Source organism: Calcarisporiella thermophila, assembly GCF_041956535.1.
Source record: "Calcarisporiella thermophila strain CBS 279.70 unplaced genomic scaffold VTP21scaffold_3, whole genome shotgun sequence".
Classification (NCBI taxonomy): domain Eukaryota; kingdom Fungi; phylum Calcarisporiellomycota; class Calcarisporiellomycetes; order Calcarisporiellales; family Calcarisporiellaceae; genus Calcarisporiella; species Calcarisporiella thermophila.
The window spans coordinates 136,460-157,786 of NW_027192193.1; the positions used below are offsets into that span (position 1 = coordinate 136,460).

The 21,327-nt window shown below is 45.5% G+C and overlaps 11 protein-coding genes across 11 annotated transcripts; 5 read left to right on the plus strand and 6 right to left on the minus strand.

Moving 5' to 3' along the window:
- Window positions 1-235: 235 nt before the first annotated feature.
- On the plus strand, window positions 236-1,286 carry VTP21DRAFT_6941 (uncharacterized protein; the record flags this gene model as incomplete). Its single annotated transcript, XM_069397627.1, has 5 exons — window positions 236-289; window positions 354-491; window positions 558-739; window positions 810-964; window positions 1,033-1,286. 5 exons carry the CDS (start codon window positions 236-238, stop codon window positions 1,284-1,286), a joined length of 783 nt encoding a protein of 260 aa, XP_069255168.1.
- A 512-nt stretch (window positions 1,287-1,798) lies between these two features.
- VTP21DRAFT_6942 (uncharacterized protein) lies at window positions 1,799-2,860 on the minus strand (the record flags this gene model as incomplete). The annotated part of the gene is made up of 1 exon (XM_069397628.1): window positions 1,799-2,860. The coding sequence occupies one exon, from the start codon at window positions 2,858-2,860 to the stop codon at window positions 1,799-1,801; it is 1,062 nt and encodes a 353-aa protein (XP_069255169.1).
- A 1,371-nt stretch (window positions 2,861-4,231) lies between these two features.
- On the minus strand, window positions 4,232-5,008 carry VTP21DRAFT_6943 (uncharacterized protein; the record flags this gene model as incomplete). Its single annotated transcript, XM_069397629.1, has 1 exon — window positions 4,232-5,008. One exon carries the CDS (start codon window positions 5,006-5,008, stop codon window positions 4,232-4,234), a length of 777 nt encoding a protein of 258 aa, XP_069255170.1.
- Window positions 5,009-6,623: 1,615 nt separating this feature from the next.
- On the plus strand, window positions 6,624-7,085 carry VTP21DRAFT_6944 (uncharacterized protein; the record flags this gene model as incomplete). Its single annotated transcript, XM_069397630.1, has 1 exon — window positions 6,624-7,085. One exon carries the CDS (start codon window positions 6,624-6,626, stop codon window positions 7,083-7,085), a length of 462 nt encoding a protein of 153 aa, XP_069255171.1.
- Window positions 7,086-7,660: 575 nt separating this feature from the next.
- VTP21DRAFT_6945 (uncharacterized protein) lies at window positions 7,661-9,056 on the plus strand (the record flags this gene model as incomplete). The annotated part of the gene is made up of 5 exons (XM_069397631.1): window positions 7,661-7,761; window positions 7,832-7,950; window positions 8,011-8,355; window positions 8,420-8,682; window positions 8,778-9,056. 5 exons carry the CDS (start codon window positions 7,661-7,663, stop codon window positions 9,054-9,056), a joined length of 1,107 nt encoding a protein of 368 aa, XP_069255172.1.
- Window positions 9,057-9,541: 485 nt separating this feature from the next.
- Window positions 9,542-11,657, minus strand: VTP21DRAFT_6946 (uncharacterized protein; the record flags this gene model as incomplete). The annotated part of the gene is made up of 5 exons (XM_069397632.1): window positions 9,542-10,331; window positions 10,431-10,871; window positions 10,937-11,145; window positions 11,213-11,578; window positions 11,646-11,657. 5 exons carry the CDS (start codon window positions 11,655-11,657, stop codon window positions 9,542-9,544), a joined length of 1,818 nt encoding a protein of 605 aa, XP_069255173.1.
- A 59-nt stretch (window positions 11,658-11,716) lies between these two features.
- Window positions 11,717-13,519, plus strand: VTP21DRAFT_6947 (uncharacterized protein; the record flags this gene model as incomplete). The annotated part of the gene is made up of 5 exons (XM_069397633.1): window positions 11,717-12,234; window positions 12,314-12,342; window positions 12,416-12,653; window positions 12,723-12,835; window positions 12,918-13,519. 5 exons carry the CDS (start codon window positions 11,717-11,719, stop codon window positions 13,517-13,519), a joined length of 1,500 nt encoding a protein of 499 aa, XP_069255174.1.
- A 343-nt stretch (window positions 13,520-13,862) lies between these two features.
- Window positions 13,863-14,510, minus strand: VTP21DRAFT_6948 (uncharacterized protein; the record flags this gene model as incomplete). The annotated part of the gene is made up of 3 exons (XM_069397634.1): window positions 13,863-13,952; window positions 14,034-14,169; window positions 14,239-14,510. The coding sequence occupies 3 exons, from the start codon at window positions 14,508-14,510 to the stop codon at window positions 13,863-13,865; spliced, it is 498 nt and encodes a 165-aa protein (XP_069255175.1).
- A 323-nt stretch (window positions 14,511-14,833) lies between these two features.
- VTP21DRAFT_6949 (uncharacterized protein) lies at window positions 14,834-16,568 on the minus strand (the record flags this gene model as incomplete). Its single annotated transcript, XM_069397635.1, has 3 exons — window positions 14,834-15,465; window positions 15,547-15,909; window positions 15,974-16,568. 3 exons carry the CDS (start codon window positions 16,566-16,568, stop codon window positions 14,834-14,836), a joined length of 1,590 nt encoding a protein of 529 aa, XP_069255176.1.
- Window positions 16,569-17,875: 1,307 nt separating this feature from the next.
- Window positions 17,876-18,313, plus strand: VTP21DRAFT_6950 (uncharacterized protein; the record flags this gene model as incomplete). The annotated part of the gene is made up of 1 exon (XM_069397637.1): window positions 17,876-18,313. The coding sequence occupies one exon, from the start codon at window positions 17,876-17,878 to the stop codon at window positions 18,311-18,313; it is 438 nt and encodes a 145-aa protein (XP_069255177.1).
- Window positions 18,314-19,440: 1,127 nt separating this feature from the next.
- Window positions 19,441-20,691, minus strand: VTP21DRAFT_6951 (uncharacterized protein; the record flags this gene model as incomplete). Its single annotated transcript, XM_069397638.1, has 2 exons — window positions 19,441-20,220; window positions 20,482-20,691. 2 exons carry the CDS (start codon window positions 20,689-20,691, stop codon window positions 19,441-19,443), a joined length of 990 nt encoding a protein of 329 aa, XP_069255178.1.
- Window positions 20,692-21,327: the final 636 nt, after the last annotated feature.

Genomic DNA, 21,327 nt, shown 5'->3' on the forward strand with positions numbered 1-21,327 from the left:
TAGCATTGTAGGCTAAGTATAATGTTAGCTTTCTTCACAGGCCAAATTTTCAGGCAAATGTGTCGTTAGCCGTTTTAAATTACGATGGCTTGGCTATATATCCAATAGTGCTAATTTTTCAGAGCATTAACCAAGCAGGTCAACTCAATTAATTACGCGCATTAAGTAGATCATCGACGGGGAGTTCCAGTATCTGTTCATCGTTCGCAATATTTTTTCACTATAGAACAACCAGATGACAGATAAATCTTCATTCACATTGCCACGAGACAATAAAGGATCGCCTATGGTATGTGTTTATCCCTCTCTTCAAATCTCTCTATACCCACTAATCTGCTTGTTGCAATAACCAGGAGCAGCAGCAAAATGAGCAGGCAGATCCATCGGTCCTGGTGTCGAAGCTCAAATCACAGCTTACAGAACACTCAGCTCGTGAGGCAGAGCTATTGTGTAAATTGAAGCGGAAGGAAGAGGAAGTTCAGACATTGTTGGTAAGCTTTTTCCATTTTACTTAATATATCTAAATCTGACCGCATCAATGTCATTTCGTCCTTTAGGGTGAGCTGCAGTCAATGGCGCAGAAGCTCGATGCATCGGCAGATGCCTCGAGCCAACGTCGGTTTCTGGACCCAGCTCTCAACGCATTATATCGTGACATGAAAAAAGAAATTGGAGAAAAAGACGAAATCATTGCAAATTTAAGAGACGAGCTTGATGCAACCAGCTTTACACCCAACAGGTAGCAGGAACAATTGTCTACAAAGACGAACCATCCTGTTATTTACTTATAGACGGGTTTTTGAATCTAGTATGACAGGCAAGAGACTGGTCGCTAAATGCCGCGCTCTACAGCTGGAAAACGAAGAGCTCGGCCGGCAATTGCAGCAAGGCAGAGTGGAACAGTATGAAACAGAGATATTGGTCCAGCGCAAATTAATCACCGAGCTTCGGGGTGCAATGCAAGGTATACTAATTTAAGTTGTAAAATGAGTTTAGGGTGGGTGAAGCCATATCTAATATTTTTATACAAAGAGTCGGATGATTTTGTAATATCTTTGGATCACGAACTTGAAGAAATGCAGGATATTGTCTTACGGTTACAGGCAAAGCTCAGCTGGTATGAAGAAAAATATGGCCCAATACCGCCCGACGCCAATTTCCCCTCCATGAACGATTTAAGCGACAAACTTGCATCCCAGCCAAGCTCAAACGAAACGGATGCCACCAAAGATATAGATATGGGATTTGTACAGAAGGAGGAGACGGTTCGGGATGCAAAGAGTTAATGTTTGCAGTTTCATTTTTTCTGTTGTCAATTCGTTTTTCCGGCTTGTTTGTTATTTCCTCCATTGCTTATATGAAACCCTTCAGGTACTTTAACTATCGACTATATTCTAAAACTGCGTTTGTCTTTATTCTAGCTACCGAACATGGTTTGATCTTTTTTTCCTCATTGTCCTTGTATTTCCCAGTTTAAATATTTGTTTGATATCGGAATATTACCTCTCGTGAATTCGCTGATGCACTTCCAACTAGCTTTTGACATATCAAGCGGTCAAAAAATAAAATGTTAGTAAGTGGTTGGGCCAAGCGGTGAATTCCAAGTGTGAACAGAAAGTTACGGAGATTGCAAAATGACATTTATTATACCCGAGGATTAGGCAACATATGGACTTAAAGCATGATATATTATGACTGGAAATAGAATTGAAGTTGATTAAACGAGAATATAATAAAATATAAACAACACTTTATCATTGGAGCGAATCGATTTCTATTTGACATCCTTTCCGCAGGCCTATGCTTGTTGTCCAGAGATACCCAGACTGATCACATTGGATACTTTAACTTGGGTGCCATCGACTGCATTAATGTGCTTGTTAACCCCCAATAGAGTCTCTTGTTCCTTAGCGTTGAGTTTCTGTCCAACCAGATTGCTTCCAACTTCGTGGCCCTTAGCTTCTTTGGTGGTTGCTTTGCCAGTAGGATTGACTTCAGCATCGATGTTAGATAGAGTAGACCTACGCCCGACTTGGATTTTTTGGCTTGCAGTCTTGGCCTCGGCCTTTGTACCACTAAGCACCCCCTCTAGGAGATTTTCAACCAAGGTAGTAATCCCATCCTGGTCTAGAAGAGAACCGTTGCGTTTCATCTGAACGTTATGATTGGCAACCTGGGAGTCAACACTTAGTTTTTGTATGACTTCGGATACTAACTGCTTAACAGTGGCTATTTCGCTATCTGGGAGGGAGTCTCGGCGCCCGATTTGAAGGTCTTGACCTGTAAGCTTGGCCTCAATATTTATATGCTTGATTGCCCCTCTGACGATCTTCTCTGCCAAATCAACGATGGCTTCGTGCTTACCGAGGGAATTGCGGCGCTCGAGTTTCAAAGTATGGTCTGCGGTTTTGGCATCAACGTTTATTTTCCGGAGCACATCCGATACCAGCTCTTTAGCCAGAGCGCTTGAGGAGGATTTAAGTTCGGTATCAAGCTTAAGCTTCTTAATGAGGACGGCGACAATTTTCTCCAGCGACTCAATTTCTCCCAAAAGTTTACCACGTGTATCAACATGGGCGTTATGACCGGCCACCGCGAGATCAATCTTGATTCCCTTTACAATCTTCGCAATAAGCTCCTCTACAGGACTGAGTTTGGCATCCACTTCAGAGAGCACATTGCGCTTTATTGTGACAACTTTCGGGACCGCTGCGTTGGCCTCGATCTTCAACTCTTTAGTTGGTCCGGCTACCGATTTATCGATGGTGGGTATATTGGAAGAGACCTGGACGGGAAGAGCTCTAGCTGAAAACAGCGCTGATGCAGCAATCACAAGATGAAGGATGCTTGGTTTGACCATGGTATCTGCTCTTTTTTGTTTGATGGGATATGCAACTTAGAATGAAAAGATGAGAGAGAATTATTTTTGTAGGATATGAAAGAGAGACGGAGAGACGAAAAGATGCTAGAAAAAGAATGGTAAGATAATATCTGAAAAAGAGGTGCATTTTCAGTTTTGCAAAGGATCATATATATACGAAACTCTCAAGAAGGCGCTTTTTTTCATCAATTTCTCAATAATCCACCAAGTTACACGCGATCTCCTCAGCTTGGAGGCACAAATTTTCAAAGATCATTGCCACCAAACAAACTCTCAAACAGATATTTGGCATTTAAAAAAACCCGTTAGCATTTGAGATGGATTATAGCGCTGGAATTTGCTTTTTAACATGAGCTCCCTTAATATTTCTAAAGATATTTCGATGGTAGTAAAAATAAATCACTCTAAATGGTCTTAAACCTATAAAAGTTCGCGCGAATGGCTAATCCCTCAACTAAGTATTTGGATTCTCTTGGGGCTTAAACCAGACACTAGGATTGATCGCCGCACTGCAGGGTTGCACTGATTAATCGAGGTTAATTCCTCCTCCAATCCAATTATCTCCTCATTATATCACAAAAACATTGAATTAATATTTTAGTGCATTTTTATTTGTGAACTTGTCGTTGATTAAACCATTTCATTTCCCTATTGCCCCATGCTCAGAGCTGAGTTTACTCTCATTAGCTTTTCTGATGATTACGCTAAATATTGAACGTGGTGAAAATTAAACAGTGCATTGAACCTCAGTTCAATTTTGCCGCCTGCACAACGTAAATGGTTAGAGTTGTGAAAAAAAGGCTGCAACGCTTTAATTTACACTTGATCATTATTTAAACACCTATCTAAGAGGTTTACAAATGTAAGTTCTATAAAAATAAAATCTGATCCACTGCACGTATGGCTAGGGTCTCGATATCGAGGGAGTTTATTTTATCATCCAAGTGCTTTATTTTTCTATTGGTGCGTTTGGCTCGCATCATTCGGTAGGGTTCCCAAATGTATGCAACTCTAAGCGAGATGGTATCTGGTTGTTTTAGTCGTGTTTCGTTTTCAATCAAACTAGCATCACTTTATCAAATTGGAGTAAATTTATAATAGAGATGAAGAGAATATGATCGGGCACATCCACTATTTTAATTATTCGAAATTAAGCTCATGGAAATAGGGATAAACATTATAGTGACTAGTAATTGTAGCAAAAACAAATATCATGAGCCCATGGTATAAAAATAAAATAATTAAGGAGAAAATGGATCCTAGACTAATACAAACGGGCAAGGAGATGGCAAACTAAAGGAGATGGGATAGAAATAAACATTCGACTCCTCAAACAGCTTAGATTTTCACTTAGATGATGCTCATTGCCTCTGTAATCAGCCCGCCGAGCTGCTTATTAACAGCATTAGTGATCTCCGATCCGAACTCGTTCAATGTCGCTGGGTCGATATTGTTCTCTTTGGCAAAGGAGGTCACGACTTCCTTTCCAGCTTTCGCGGCAGCTGCTTGAGCACGAGTTGTCTGCCCCGATACCACCGAAGAGGGGATAACACTAGGATTGGACAAAATGTTCGAGAGGATGCCCTGTGGAAGGCCTTGCACCGCATTTCCAAGCGTGCTGCCGAAGACCTCGCCCATTTTGGCCCCGATCAGCTTGCCGAGCTCGCTTCCCTGTTCAGAGGGGATGTTTGAGCTTGAAGCAAGGGACTCCCCAAGCACTTGTCCAGCCGTCTCAGCAGCTGCCTTTCCAATGTTAGAACCAATTTGGCCGCCGTTGCTGCCGAGTTTTCCAAGGGTACCGCCTAGAAGGTCGGGGGCCGGAGCACGCTTGATGTGAATAAGCGGGAGATTGATATCAAGGAGATCTTCTTCGTCGTCATCATCATCTTCCTCCTCGGGCTTGCCAAGCGTAATATCCCTGCGCAGCAGGGGTTCATCTTGGTGGTTTCCAAGATCGATTCCAGCTGTGTGCTTGACGGTGTCAAACACAGTATTAAGAGCCCCATTGGTTAAGGAGTCCACTGTTTTGTCTAAAGGAATTCCATCGATCTCCAACGGGACGGGAAGAGCATTAGTGAATAAAAAGAGGGCCGTAAGGGAAAGAGTAGTGGAGAAAAGCTTCACCATGATGATGCTAATTGAAGAAAAATTCAAAGGAAGGAAGGAGGAGAGGCAAAGGCAGAGAAAAAGAAGGAATGAATGAATGTGAGATTTCTGATGAGGGGCAGGAGACGCTGGAACCGGCCAATTTATATTCACTTTTTCCTCGCATTGCTGCCAAAATCACCTAGTATCAGATTGTTCATCGCGCGTTGCGCGTCCTCCCCAATCATCCCTGCGCTCAGACTCCGACCATTAAAGAGGTACAATGATCTCATGTGTAAAGACAACTAGCTGACCATACGAGGCCACTCTTAGAAATTTGGTGTTAGGAAATTTACAACCGTCGGCCTAATTTGAAATGTTTCAATTCCATTACCTGCGACCCATAGCTTCTGATCATGCCTCGAGCCAAGCGATCGTTCTTGTCCCACTCAAGGGATCCCATTTGATTAAAACCATCGACTCTACTTCCATATACCGCAGATTGTTCATTTATGTTTGTCCTCCATTGATATCCAAATCCGTCCATGGTGGCTAAATCGATGTTTTATTAATCGATGATGACATAGGGTGCGATTCGAATGTGCTTCAAGAATTGTAGCGTGAACGCGCGCATATATCTCAAAAATAAAAATAACCAACCCCTCTTTATCATGTGGGTTAAAGGGCGAGGAAAATACGAGCAGTGCCTCACTCAACAGAATGATCCAAATAAATGGCCCAAAGAGATGGAGAAGTGGGAGAAAAGTTTTCTCATAAGAAAAACCTCTTCTCAAGAGGGGTCTGAATTAGTGAAGTAGAAGATGCCCTTGATAAGAAACATGATTGAGGACTGAGTTTTGTAATGTATAGTGGCAACTGGAACCTCCCCTTAGAGAGGGGGCAACTTTCTCGTGCGAAGTAGTCAAGTAGGGGCTCTCAGACTTCTCACAGTATGTCGCCTCAATTACCTGAATTAATTTATCCTAACACAACCCTTTTCTTGTCTAGAAACCGACGCTGGGTGGCTTATTTAGCGTATATATTGTAATGCCGTGGAGTCTGCCTTTCCACCTTCACCGCACCCACCTTTATTCCCCCTTTGAACCTTTGATGCCTCATCGCTTCTCCGATCTTGGCATTAGTTGAACCCGAATTTTTGCCATCTTTGTTGTCTTGTTACCTTATTAGATAATGGCTCCCCATTCCTACTCATTCCCTCTATCCGAAGATAACTCAGGACACGTTCTATTTGCCATAGAATTAGTTTAATATTTATCTTCATTTTAATATCTCTCCCTCCACCTATGGTCTTGCATTTTAATTATTGTGTCTCCCACGCTGTAGTGAGAACTTTTGGCTTATCAAGGTAATTGAAACGTATAATCATTTCTCCCCTGTGATATCACCGTGTTGAACATTTGTTTTCCGGTTTTGCCGCAAGATGTGTTTCTATAGTATTTTGCATTAGGAAAAGTTTTGAAATGCACGACATGTAATGCAAAAGATTCTTTGTTTCTTTTCTTGGAAATCGAGTTCATGGGAGAATTGAGATTCTGATTCGACATGAATTTATGTGTCAAGTAATTTATCTCAAAGCACGGAAGTAAAATCGGCTTGCCTGGGTCGCTTGAATCTCGCTCAGGCACTCGTATCCGTAATGTTCAAAAAGTCACAACGTCAAGTAGCTCGCACAGTTCTCGATGAGGAGGCACGCCGCCGATCCGTGCAACGCCGGCTCGCTGAACTAGAACGCGATAACTTCACCGAGGCAGACATTTCATTCACAGCCCCTGCGATCTCCATTCCTCCGCGCAAGATCTCTCTACATCCAGATGATACCAAAACAAAGCGTCGCCCTACCAAGGAGATTCGCCGCCTACTCCTTGTGAAAAAAAATTTAAACACCCTGATTGAGGAGTCACGGATAGACCTCTTACCTCCCGAGGTTCCTACCTACTTGACCGCGGATGCCGCCCCTTCCATGTACCCGCCAAGAAGATTTTGCTCAGTGTGCGGATACATTGGAAATTATAGCTGCACCCGATGTGGAATGCGATATTGCACGCTCAAATGTCTTGCAACCCATGAGGAGACTCGGTGCATGAAAGTTACATTATAGCCTTATATTTCATCCGCTTTGTCTGATGCATTTGTTTAAATAGCCGCAATTTGAAGCATAGTCATATCTCGTTTGGATGTGGCACCTTCCCTCCCCTTCTGTTTACTTTTGTCTTATATTTATACTCTCGAAAGCTAACGGCACTTGTTAGATTAATATATTTTGAGGTCCTTCACAATAGATAAATTAATTGTGTTAATCTTCTCAACTATGCCAAGGAATATTTAGAGGTAACTCCCAGCCAGTTTCATCGGTTTCTGGTTTGTAGTATATTTCTTGGAGTGGCCGCACTTATTACTGTTGCCTTCTCACAACGAACAAGTATCTCAAGTGAATCTTTGAAAAAAACATAGCTCTTTGAAAATAGCTTTCTATTTGTTATATGAGCAGTTTCGATTTTATACAATGTCATCAGCTGGATCCCGCCAATTATTTTACTGTGCCTTTGCACGTACAATCCTTGTTAATGTACTGTGTACATGCATACCTCGACTCCCGGAAGTTTGTTGTGACTGCCAGATCTTCCAGTCACATAATCACGTTCCGACTTTATCTTTGTAACAAATACCGTCATCATGGCAACGAAAATTTCTAAAAGCCAGACCACTACAGCACTCAGTATGGCCCAGGTGATGCTGCGTCGAATAGTGCAGTTCAGCATTTTGGCACTTTTTGGGTACATAAGTTCATCGAGGGAGTTTCAGTAAACCATAATTCTTATTCCGTCCCTCTTCTCTATTGCACAGTTACGTGTCCATTATCATTGCCCTTTCATTCGATCAACCCCAGCGTGCTGTAATCTATATGAACTGGATCAACCTCCCTTATGTCGACATGGAATTTCCCGAAATGGTTGGCTTCCCAAGTAAGCAGCTTGTCCTCACGATACTAGAATTGGAGTTGATGGTGAATGTCTTTGATTTAGAAAATAAGGTGCGCAACTTCAAGATCCAAACTGCAGATGGAGCCCGTCTTGGCGCTTGGCATGTTCTTCCCACAACATTCTTTCAGGCAAACCGCTTGAATCTTACCCAGGACAGCTACATTGAAGCTCTTCGTTCCGAGCCGACCGTGTTGTATTTTCATGGAAATGCCGGCAACCGGGCTATGCCATGGCGCGTTAACACCCTACGCCAGCTATCTGAGCAGTTGAACGTCAACGTGATTGCTATTGACTACCGTGGGTTTGGCGACTCGGAGGGTGCACCTACCGAAGAAGGATTGTATCTGGATGGGAGGGCTACTTGGGATTGGCTGATCGAGAAAGGAGGTTGGTTTCCGTCATTCCACAGCTTTAATTAGATATTGGTTGATCAGTTGCTTGTGCTAACTAGTCGCTCCCAACACCGTTTCGATTTTGGGACATTCACTCGGCACCGGGGTGGCCACCTGGCTCTCCTCCAACCTCACTGCCGAAAACACTCCTCCCCGCGCTACTATTCTCATTGCACCTTACAGCTCCATTCCAGAGGTGATGTTTGAGTATCGCCTCCTCAAGTTCTTGCCAGTGCTGAGCCCACTCAAATCCTTCCCCTATGCCCGAAGTTTTTTGATATCTCAGCTCAAACACCGCTTCGATTCCCTCTCACGCATTAAGGTAGAATAGCAACTGCACTTGGTTTATCTAATTGAACAAGTGATTCACGAGAGGGCATTGATTCCTCTTTCCTTGTTTTATTTATTTCTCTATAGAATATCTCGGGGTCTATTCTCTTTTTGCATGGCAAGTTGGATGAGGAGATTCCGCCCCGACACTCACACCTTCTCTTAAGCATGGCCTCGAGTGGAAAAGGCGTCAACTCAACGGACGTAGAGCGCGTGATCTATCCCGATGAAGGTGAATTGTACTTACTACGAAAAGACGGCCATTCAACCCTCGGCTATTTGGAATTAAAGTGGGCTCACCACAACAATGTGCCCTTCTACGACCTCACCTTTAAGGCCATCAAAGATTTCATGACGACGGTCTGATATTTATCGATACCTGCTACTGTTCTGCTGTTATTTCTTTGCTCTATTTGCTAATTTCTTGTATTTTTTTTTCACATCTCTCTTCATTTCACTATGGGTTAGACCACTTAGGAAAATAAATGTGCTATTAAGATCCCTATATGTCGGGACTAATTCATATCCCCTCACCTTTAAAGCTGGAGATCACCAAGCAAAATATCTTTCATTCCTAATGCATCAAGCCTTTAGATTGCTAGCCAAAGGTGTGCGGCAATAATTTTGATCCACACTCAGCTAGAATTCAAAAAAAAAAAAAACTATGCTCGGATCATAGCTGTGTGCAAAAAGGGGATGAAAAAATAATCCTTGAAAGCATATTCAAATTATTTTCTCTAAAGTGCATATAAGAAAAAGTTGATAGAGGAAAGAGGAAATTAGAAAAAAGGAAATTTGAGGAAAATAGTATAGGAACAAGAAAAAAAAAGTAGATGAGTGTTGGAAGGAATTTACACAGCCGCCTCCTTCTCGCCTTCGTCCTTTGCGTTCTCCTCGCCGTTATTGGCAAGCTTCTCGGCCTTAGCCTTTTCTTTTTTCGCCTTTCGCTCCGCCTTCTTGGCCTCCTTTTCTGCCTTCTTCTCCTCCTTGCTCTTGCCCTTCTCACCCTTCTTCTTCTCATTGCCCTGGTCCTTCTTGGCCTCCTTCTCCTCTCCTGCATGCTTCGACGCCATGGTCGCCGCGCTTCCGTCGGGAATCCTCACGAGGGTCACCGTCGGTGTCGTCTCACTCCACTCGCCGTCCACAATGAAGAATCCTGTTCGCATGAATTCAATAATGTCCCCGCGCTTGAGGTGCTTGACATTGGGGTCCGCGATGACCTCGGTGTGGTACTCTGTCTTGGGCGTGACGAATTCGCTCACCTCCTCGTTCTTTTCCAGGTTCTTCTTGGTGATCAGGTAGTCGTAGTCCACCAGCGTGCACTCCACGATGCTTGTTTCGTCCGCAAGCCACGTGAGTTTGCGCGTCTTCTTCATGTTCTTATCCTCGAGATTGAGCTCCATTTCCATCGTGGCCACAATCCCGGTGTCCTCGGCACGCACAACACGCTTCACCACTGCGTTGCCCCAATCCATGAGGGTGACGGTCTCGCCCTCCTTTGAGGCGGCAGCATCCTCCTGGGAGAGCAAGATTTCAGACGAGTAGGTCACCTTTTTGTTTCCAAGATCGGGGTTGTTGCGATACTTGGGGCGGTCCTCAACTTGAGGCGGCTCGGGGGCGCCGTGCACCTTTACTTTCACCCTAAAAAGATTGAGAAGAGGATAACCTGATTAGTCGAAGTCAATTCAGCCAATACCCAGAGAAGCAAGGAGGGAAAAAACCAAAACAAGATGACAGTACAGGTTATCTTTCGGAGCCATGACGTGTCTGGGTGCGATCGGATTGATGATGTTCTTATTGAGTGCCCACAGCTTATCCCACTCCAGCAACATAATCCTTTGACTTGCTCCCTGCATCAAAATGTACTTCTTCAATGCCTCGATAGTCAATCCCCTTCTGCGAATTCCGCGCACCGTCGGGAATCGCGGGTCATCCCAGCCGGACACTAGGCCCTGGTCCACGAACCATTGAAGTTTGCGTTTCGAGAGGAGGGTGTAGACGAAGTTCACTCGGCTGAAATCCCAGATGTGGGGCTTGCGAAGCTGGCATGCCTCCAACATCCATTCGTACTGGGGATTGCGGTCCCGGTATTCGTTGGTACGCAGGGCGTGGGTGACCCCCTCCAAGGAGTCCACGATTGGGCAGGCGAAGTCGTAGGTTGGGTACACCTTCCACTTGTCGCTACAAGAAAAACATTCATTGAACATCAGCTGTATCAGAAAAGTCGAAGGCATCAGGCCATTTACCCAGTGCGGTGATGGGGAAGCAGATTGCACCGGTAGATCACAGGGTCGCGCATGGCCTTGTTGACATCGTCCACGCTGATTTTGGCGCGCAAGCAGCATTTTTGGCCAAACTCGGTGCCCCGGGTCATTTCATCAAATCGCTTCAAGTTCTCCTCTACGGAGAGATCGCGGCAACGAGAGGGGATACCCGACCCACGCTGCATTTGCATCTAGATAGGGTGCCGTGCATTTAGGACAAGACGCGTCAATGCCACAAGAGAAAGGAATAAGGTTTACCGTCTCCTGATCGGTATCATCGACGTAGGCATTCCCCTCCTTAATTAGCTTCAGCGCTAGCTCGTAAATTTGGTCGAAATAATCCGAGGTATGTGAACAATTGGAGGCATCCACGCCGATCAATGCCAAATCCACCTTGATGCTTTCCTCAAACTCGACCTTCTCCTTGCTTGGATTCGTGTCGTCAAATCGGACGATAAGCTTACCGTTGTACTTTTCGGCAAAATGCTGATTGAGCAAGGCGGCCTTAGCGTGGCCAATATGCAAGTAACCTGAGGGTTCAGGAGGGAATCGTGTGACGACCTTGCCCGGGATAGCGTCCGGAAGCTCGATGTCGAGCGAGCCTTGGTCCATATCTTTATTGTTCTGGAATAGGCGAAGAATTAGCAAAAATGCTTATCGGAAAGGTGGCGGGTGGGTTGGTATGTCCTACCTTGGATGCCATGATGCTATACAGTATATTAAGAGCGCTCTAGCTAAAGGTGTAAACAATTTTAAGTCAGAATGAAAAATCGAAACGTCATTCTTCCATTGACCGGTCACATCCTCAACCAGAAATATCCTCGACTTGGACCCCTCCCCGAAACAACGCCTCCTGCCGATACGCACGCTATGCAAGATGGCATGCCACCACGCGCACTAGTCGCCTATGACGACTTGGAGACCTCAGAAAATGATTCATTCCCCACTGAGCCCATTTCCACCACGCATACCCCAGAGGCTACCGTTTCCACCGCGGAGCAATCCACCGCCATCGAATCCCAAGAGTATTCTCCAACCCAGCCAGCATCCTACTACTTCTCTCCTAATTTCACCCTTCCTCTCCGTCCTCTGCTCTCTACTGGCCAACGCTACTCCACCACAGTTGGCAATGTCCTCACTCGAGATTCTGGCGCTGAGGAGCAAGGAAGACGGCTCGGCAATTGGAAAGAAAACTGCTTTTTCAAGGGTCTCAAATGGGCACCCGATGGTAGCTGTGTGCTTACAAGCGGGAATGACAATGTTTTGCGGACATTCGAATGGTAGTTAAAGTGATTTTCCACGTATTTTTACAACCAGTCAAAGATAACTGAAGCTTTGTTACGTTTTTTGCGCGGATAGCCCCGCTTCTGTTTACGACCATAACGAAGGTATACTGGTAAATCCACCTTCGTGTGTCATCCATAAGCTGTGTTTCTAATCCTCCATCTACTTGATCTACAGAGTTCCCGTTAGAGCCCACGCTCTCAGTGCGCGCAGCCGAGTCGATCTACGATTTCACATGGTATCCGATGATGTCCGCATACGATCCCGCCACGTGCTGCTTTTTGGCCGCAAGTCGGGATCACCCACTCCACCTTTGGGACATTACGGGAAGTGTTCGTTGTAGCTACAGTGTTTTCGATCATTGCGACCAGATAGTTGGCCCAAACTCTGTTGCATTCAATCCGGATGGAACCAAGTAAGTTTTCCCTTTTGCTAATGGATTCCGGGGATCTATATAATCGGGATGGCAAACTGTTTTGCGTAGGATATACTGTGGATATAACAATATGATCCAAATCTTCGATACACTTCGACCGGGGCGGGCAAGTGGCAAGTGGCCAACCACGCCAACAAGGAGGAGTAGGGAGGGACAAAAAGGTAATGAACCTATCTTGCTTAAGGATTACCTTATTAGATCCAATCTAATACGTAAAGGGGGGGGGGGGACACTATTTCCTAGGAGTGATTTCCTGTTTGAATTTCAACTTCGATGGGAGCCTTCTCGCGGCTGGCTCCTACGGATGCACCATCGGCCTCTACGACCCCAATCTCTCCATCCCTCTTGTAGCTCTGCTTCGTGGCGCGGTGGGGGGATTGACTCAAGTCCAGTTTTCACCCTGTGGGAATTACCTATTCTCCGCTTCCCGCAAGGACTCTGATGTGTTGTGTTGGGACATGCGGAACACTAGCGAGGTGGTCGGGTGGATGCAAAGGAAACTCGAGACCAATCAACGAATGGCTTTTGACATCGAATCATCGGGGCGCTGGCTCATCACGGGTGATCAGGATGGGCACCTTCTGGTGTATTCTTTAGAGGAGCTGCTGAGAACCCAGAATCCGGCCCCATCTGCACGCATGAAAGCCCATGAAGATGCGATCGGTGCAGTAGGGTTCCATCCCGCGGGAAGTCTGTTAGCCACTTGTTCGGGCCAAAGATTATTTGAGGGGGAGGAGGAGGAAGAGGAGGAGGAGAAGGCAGCGGTGGATAATTCGGTTAGGATCTGGAGAGTGGAGGGGGAGTGGAAAGCATATGCTGTAGAGGAACGGGTGGAGACGGGCTGATGTGTTTTGTATAGCTGGGGATGGCAATGCCTCTAGAAGTGAGTCTAATAAAAGCGGCCGATTTCCTGGGGGGGGGGGGGGATATGCAAAACCTTTATGTGTAAGAAACTAGTAGAACAAATGCAAAGAATAAAAAGGGGAGAATGAAAAAAAACAATAAAATAAGTAAAAATTACACAAAGACACAACTCAAGAGAGAGAGGGGTTAGAGGTGTCAAAACTGATTTAAACCAAAACAACTAAGAGAAGAAAGAAATGAGAAAGAAAGAAAAAACCAAAATTCTTCTAAAGAAATGCCCGTATTTAATCCTGAAGTCGTGCTATTTACTGAAATAAACCGTCGCTACCAAGATAGCGCCATCACCACTTGATCCTCTTCGCGCACCTCTACCTTTTTCAAGGCCTGCACTAAGTCGTCGGTGACCTGCCGCATCTATAAGAAGGGGGGCCCAGTGAGTTTTCATGTAGATCGAGTCTTCCCTGGGAAGAAAAATGCGTAGTGTATGGTAATTACCCACTCTGCCTCCTCTTGCGAGACTCCTCCGTTCAATAATAGCCCCTCGTCCGGCGAGGCGGCCAGCTGAGATGCCGAAGAGTTGGGGGCCTTTAGATTAAGCAGGATGGGAGGATTAAGTTCTCCCAGCAAATTCCTATTGATCATTGCATTCCCTGTCAGTCAAATCCCCCAATCCAACAATTGAAAACGCCAAATGACTCACCGATACTCGGATTCTCTTTCCGCCGCCTCGACCCCGATTTCCTTCTCAGCACTCGCGCTGATATTGATCAGATTCTCCTGTGTTCTCATGAGCACCCTTCGGACACGTTCCTTCCTGATGACCTCTGCCTCATGGGTTGAGTTTGTAGATGGGGGCTGAGGATGCGGAGTAATGCGAGCGGCGTCCAAGATGTTAGGGAGCAGGGGCTGAGTCTCGTCATCACTGGAGCCGAAGATAGCAAAGTAGGAGGGGAGAGATTGGCAGCAGCCCATTGTGTAGATTGCGAGAGAGGGGGGATTTCCGGGGAGTAATGGGAGAGAGCGGGATGAATCGGCTTATTCTGTGGAATACAAGGGAAAAAGAGGAATAGCGAGGAAAAAAAAATTCGTGCTGTCAAGAGTATAAATTGATTTTTTGCCCGCGTCTGTCAGATGATTTCGAAAATGAAAAATTAGGGCGATAATTTAAGCTTATTCAAGTTGCATGCATCGAAAACAAAATGAACAAAGTTTAAGCAAACGTAACAAATCAGGCGGGAAAAAGGAAGGCGAGAATGCGGTGCGCTCGTGTTATGGAGGAAAGCCAAGACAATAATTTACAACATAAATTGGAACAAACTTAATAACGTTACAACCCACACGCCGAAATGGCCCGGCCCCACATTGGCCGCTCCACTGGGCGAGCCGCCCGCCGGCATCAGTTGGCCCATGTGGTTGCAAGTCGGCGCGCTGTAGTCTGCGCCGCCCTTCCCAGCTGGGCCGGCCCACCGCGCGTAGCTTGCGTTGGAAGTGAACCCGGCGAGGGGGCAGCCGAACCCCAGGAACGGCGGGCAGCTCTGCACAACGTGGTAGCACAAGTCGATGCAGGGCAGCAGCTCCCGATACGGCGGGGGGCGCACCTGGTCGTCGATCCACTGGTTGCGCGACCCGTTCGTGTTCCGCGCGACGCCCAGCGTCTCCGACTCGGTGCACCGTGGGATGGTCACGGAGCAGAGCCAGGTCTTGTAGTCGCGGTAGCAGTCGGTGCAGTTGCGCACCAGCGAGTAGGCGGTTGCATCGCAGTTGAACTGCGACATGGTGGTGTTGAAGGGCTGGTACTGCTGCTGAGCATTCTGGTCGTAGGCTCGAGCAAGGGCGGTGGGATCCATGGAGCCGTTCTGCGGAGCGGGAACGGCGTAGGCGACGTCGGTGCAGAACGGGAGGTTGAAGATGAGCTTACAGGTATTCGCTGCAAGAAAAGAGGCAAGTCAGAAACAAAAGTCAGCACACTCCATGCTAGCATCCTAGGGAAGAAGGCGGCGGTACTGACTCTTCTTGGTTGTAAACTGCAGAGGCTGCGACATCACTCGTCTATTCTGGCTTTCCTCCACCAAATACCCTACATAGCTCGTCCCCGGCGCCAGCCCCCCGACTACTGCTTGGTACTTCGCACCCGCCATGGCACCTCGGGTGGTCTCCGTCATATTGGGCCGGAGGGGCTGCTGGTTGGCGGTGGCATTGACCGCACACAGGGACCGTGTTAGAGCGGGTGGCACCCGGTTATCTGGGAGAACATAGACCGAGACTCTAGGGGATGACGTATTCGAGAAAGGAGAGGTGAGAAAAAGCGCCGTCGTTGCATCGGTATCATCGAGTATCAGGCCTGGTGTTGTAGAAACCTGATACGCCGGTGCTATACGTCACAACACACCCATTAAATGCGTCTGTAAGAAAAGAAATCACGCCAATCAGATTACCTATGGACGATGCGCTGATTTCATAGCTCCATTCCTGCACCCCCCCTGCAGCCTCTGGTGCTGCCACTCCAATATATACATTTCTCTCCGCCCCAGTCAGAGGAAGGGTTGCGTTGACCACTCCCGCCATACTCCCATTACTTCTTGTCGGATCTCCATCTCCAATGATTTGATCTTGCTTGCCGGGTCCGGGTAGATCGTTGGTTGTCGAAATATATAGCTGTAACGGTGGAGCATTCAAAGGTGCTGAACAAATGCTGAGCGTAATATAGAGACTTTTCTGTGTTTGTTGTGGCGGGGTGGCGAGTTGACGTGGGGCAAGAGATTTGGCCGGTTTCTTTGAAGCGGCTGAAGAGGATGGCTTTGTGGAGAGGGATGAGGATAATGGGACGACTAAGTTTTGCGATGGAGGAAAAGATGATGCAAGACGAAAAGAAGCCGCTCCAGGAAGAAGTGGAAAGTAATAGTGTTGTTGGTTTTTTGCAGTCAGTTTATCCTGTAGAATCTGAGAGTCTGCGAGGGGCTTTGTCTGCTGGGCAAAAATGACAGGTAACATCCACATAACAAGAAGGAATCGATGCTTTGTTCTTGCCATGTTGTATAGGATATGATTATGTTTAATGCATCGGTTGTGCTAGATTTATTTGGTGTCCTTACAAAAGCCACTCTTTAAGTGCTGAATGGGTTGGTCACGTCAATAATAGAAAATTCGAAGTGGGTTGAGCACTCTCGTGCTTAAAATCGGCTTGGATTTCTACCAAAATCGAACCTACTCTTCTTTTTTCATGGATGCCACACTTTCCACTCTGATAACACCTATTAAATACACTCTTCATTCACTTTGAATTTCTCGGCATTATCTTGAATGACCAAACTCCTTTTCCTTTAATCTGCGTGCTGCTCATGATAGCACCAATGCATTTGGAAAGAGGGAAGCGTATGTGTACTTTATACTGGATAGCAGAGCCACGCGTGGAAAATTATGAAATCCAAAAGATAAAGAAGTCAGCAGAATGACCGGCAGAATGGATACCTACTCTAACTCAGTCCGTCTGCCGCACAAAGACATTGAGATAGAACTCGAGCAAAATTATAGAAGAAAACAGTTTTGAAGACTAGCCGATTTGGAAAGCATCTTGAATGTAGTTGTTAAATCCACTTCCTTTAGAGTGAAAAATGGATACTCGAAAGAATACTTTCAACCTTGGATCCTTGGACCTCTTTCGCTACAAATCAGCAAGATGGTCTAGAATAGCATTACATTTTCTGGTCCAACTATTTTCTGTTGGCTATACATGTTTAGTACTTGAAAAGCTATCGCAAATTTTCTGGAATTTGAAAGTCCATATAAGAGTTAGCAAACAAATACTAATAATAACAAATGAAAAAAGGAAAAGGGATGAGAATGTTCTGGTTAAAGTAACATTGCTACTGAGAAATCTGCACCTTGTGGGCAGATTAGATTCAACATTCAACTTGTCAAGGAATTAATGAAAGTCAATAAAAACACATGCTCAATCTCATTCCACCATCAGGCAAAAGATAAATGAGCATTTGCAAGTGTTTTATTTAAGGCAAAATATTGCGAAATGAAATGGAATGCGAGAAAGGCATTCTTAGTCATGATTCAAAAGCATGGATTAGTAAACGAAACAGGGAAATATATCAAGCATTATTAAATATTCCATCTCTGGAAAATTATACTCTCTGAGTCAATAACATTTACCCACCGAAACACGTTGTCATTTGAGCCGCCTATTTCCTAATTGAATTCCGGAATATCTCGGCCTATGAAACGTTCCTCAGCGATGGGAGTCGCAAATCCATTACTCAAATTTATAAAAGGAGGCCTTTTCCCCGCACAGCTCTCAGGGTTCGATTGCAATCTCAACAAACTGCAAAATGCTTCTCATTCCGGCATTGAAACTTTCTTACCTACGGGCAAGCTTCCAAACCCTGTTCCCTAGCGCTCATTTTCTGTTTTCCTCCACCAAGCACTCTACTTCCCCTTCGACTTCTTCGACTGCTCCCTCTTCCCCTTCCTCCCCCTCCTCCTCTTCCTCATCCTCCTTCTCCACTTTCCCCTCTGATCTCAAGCTTAATAGTCTCCACGAGACAATACCACGGATGCTCGAAGACTTATTGAGTCTGTGCATGACTGTGCTGACTAATATCTTTCTCCTCCCTATGGTTATATTTCATCACTGGGTAATATTTCTGATCGGTTCCCTGGTCCTCTTCGCCGCGCAGTCGTATCTCATGGACATCCTCCTTGTGCTAGGATTGTTCTCGATGTATCTGATCCTTCACCAGAAATACTCCCTGACCCTAATTCTTTGAATATAATCATGTATATAGCCACTAATTGTGCATACTCATTTAATATTATTCATTCTCACTTTTGGTCATTGTATATATTTTGGAATATCATTTCCTTGTTTAATGATATTGGTTGCCACGACCACCCTAATAATAATAATAAAGATATTAACCTGGGTTACGAGTGTAAAGTGTGACTGATTTGTCATCCAAAAAAATAAAATCGGAGTTTCCATGGCTTAGAAATCAAGTAGGGGATTAGAAGCTCTAAATTGAATACAGTGAAAGAGTCCGAACGGCAAAGCCTGGGTGTAGGGATTTTCATGAAAAGCCAACGAGAAAATTAAACTGGGCTTCCCAGCATGGTTTTCGGGGCCGAGGAGGCAAACAGTTCTGGGTTGGACCCCTAAAGCAGAGGAAAACTTTACTCCGGTGAAGTCTAGAGTTTGCCATTGAAATTGGTTTCTCTTTGGTTTCTCTTGCCAAATGACATTCCCACGCTGGAAGCTCTAGGGGGGTTAAGGGTTTAAAGGGTATTCACCGTGCTAATCCGTCATCCCACAATATAGGATTGCCATTCACGAGCAAAACAACGCAAGCAAAATATTTGGTATTATCCAAAATTTTCCCAGGAATCTAAATATGAACCTTGAGCACGTCGAAAAGCAATCTGGGGATATCTGATTTATTGGAATTCATTTTGATAAATATGCGATAATGAAGTCATCTAGACTCTATTCATGGTCAACCTCTTCCTCCTTGCCGGCTTGGACGCGGTTCGATTCCAAATGAGAAATTTTTGCTTCTTGCACCCTCCGCTCCGTTGTTTGCCATAGTTTGCTTGGCAATGGTCTGAGCGGGTAGAATACCATGATGACACCATCCGCGAGGGTAGAGGAAGCCTTATTTTCGTTCCGCGTACATACAGTTTCGTCTGAGAATCATTTCAAGTGGTTCCTCACTCTCCCGCCTCTCCTTAAGTAGCCGAGATTCTATTACCATTCCTACTGTTTTACTTAGAGTTTCAAACTATAGAGAAATGTATGATGATCCGAGAAACAATATAGCCAGGTTGAGGGGAGAGTAACCAAAAAAAAAAACAGAATAACGTTCGAAATCAAGTATATGTATAATACATTCAATAAAATTTATAACTTCAACAGAGAGTACAAAGCATTCAGCTGACGCTCATCCTCCGCCGAAAGCCGCTTCACTCCTCTATACGGTGGAAGAATAAATGGAAGAGAGGGGAGTGTGGTTGGCTGTAGGTTGAGAGTTTCATCTAGATTTTTAAGAGTCATTAAGGCAGGTGATTTGGATGGAGAGGGCGAAGAAATGGTATGTGGGTTCGAGTCGACGGGCGAGTATGTACATATCGTGGGGGTAGTGGGCTCCTCCTCTTCCGAGGTAGTCGAGTAGGATTGCGTCGAATGAGGTGAGTGTAGAAGACACCTTCGTTTCTTTCCACCCATCTCTTCTGTATCCAGCGATGCCGACCGTTTTATCTTCCTCAATGTATTGGCACCACCATTCTCGAAATCGACAGGGTTCATCTCAGCACCCTTGGCTCCATTTCCTAAGGATCGCATGTGCGCATTTTGTGGATGCGCTGTCTCCGATAAATAGTACCCCTTCTCTATAACAATATCCTTGAGTCGTTCATCTACCGATGGCGTCTTGAATCGGTGCAAATCTCGCTTATAATAATATCCGATCAGGTGTAGCCTACGATTATCGGCGGTGGTAATGCTATAAGATTGTTTAACAAGCCCATCGGGGCGGTAAATAAAGGAGCGTCGTGTTTCGACGTCGGTGTCATCTCCACTGTGGATAGAGGTAGTGGTTATGCGGGAGTCTCGACGACGATGTTCAAGCTCACGATATGAGAGAAAGGAGCCGCTGACACGGGAAGGGGACCAATTTCGACCCTAGATAAATGAGCAAGAAACTAGCCAATTAATGCAAGTGATGGAGAAATAATGACAATTGCTATCCAACAGTTGTATAAAAGAAGGGGGGAGGGGAAGGGAGAGGAAGGGCGCTAGACTTGAGGTCAGCAACCCACTGAAAAAAAAAGAAAATGCTCAGAGCCCGAAGCGGAGATCTCAGTGGAGGTTTGCCGCCTTCATTTGGCTCATTTGTAAAACGGGGAGGTAAATAAGCGGTGGAAAGCAAGGAGAAGTACTTACATCTGTCCATCGCCGCATACCCGCTTCCTTCTCATCCCACACAAAGACCGCTCCAGAGCGTATAGCATCCCGCTCTTTATCTGATAACCTGCGTTGAACTCTCCGGAACACCCCCTGACGGCATGCCTCAAAGAGTAGCAAGGCGTCGTGTGGGGTCTTGACATGGCCATAAAATGTTTCCATGGAGTCACTATAATTGGCGGGCGACATGTTGGCGTGGTGAAGGAAGCAGGTATTAGAGAGAAACGAGGATGGGATTTTTGTTGAGACGGGTGAGCGAAAAATGGAAAATCGGTGTTTCTTCTAAATTATTCGATATATTTCGATGGCGATTAAAGCAAGAAATCGATATTTCATTTTTAGTTAGAACAGCGGTATTAGCTCCATTTCGGTAGGCTATGGATTTCTCCCATCTCATCATGTTTAGGCTTCGCTCGATTTCCATCTAGGAATGAATTCGATGTTTTTGTTTAACACGCCGCTCAGAGATGGGATTTTTAGCAATCGCCTAAATTATTTAGGCATCTCCATGACATCACCCCGCGAACCTACCTCGATCATCCTCCACTGGAGGCGCTCTAAAGTCCCTCGGATGAATAGGACTAGATTCGATCTCGACCATCCCTTATTTCACAAACGCAGTCACATCTCCCTTAGAGTTTTGGCCAGCTGGTTCCTCTCTATTCTACAAGCCTCCCACACCCAAAATTCTCTCTTTGTGCGCTAGGGGTTCTGCCCCCAGTGCTACCCTTCCTACTTCGGCCCTAAACTCGATGCTTCTTTCTATCAGATCCGGTGAAATAAACAAGGGTTTTCTTTCAGACGTCGGGCCATCCACGACCTTTC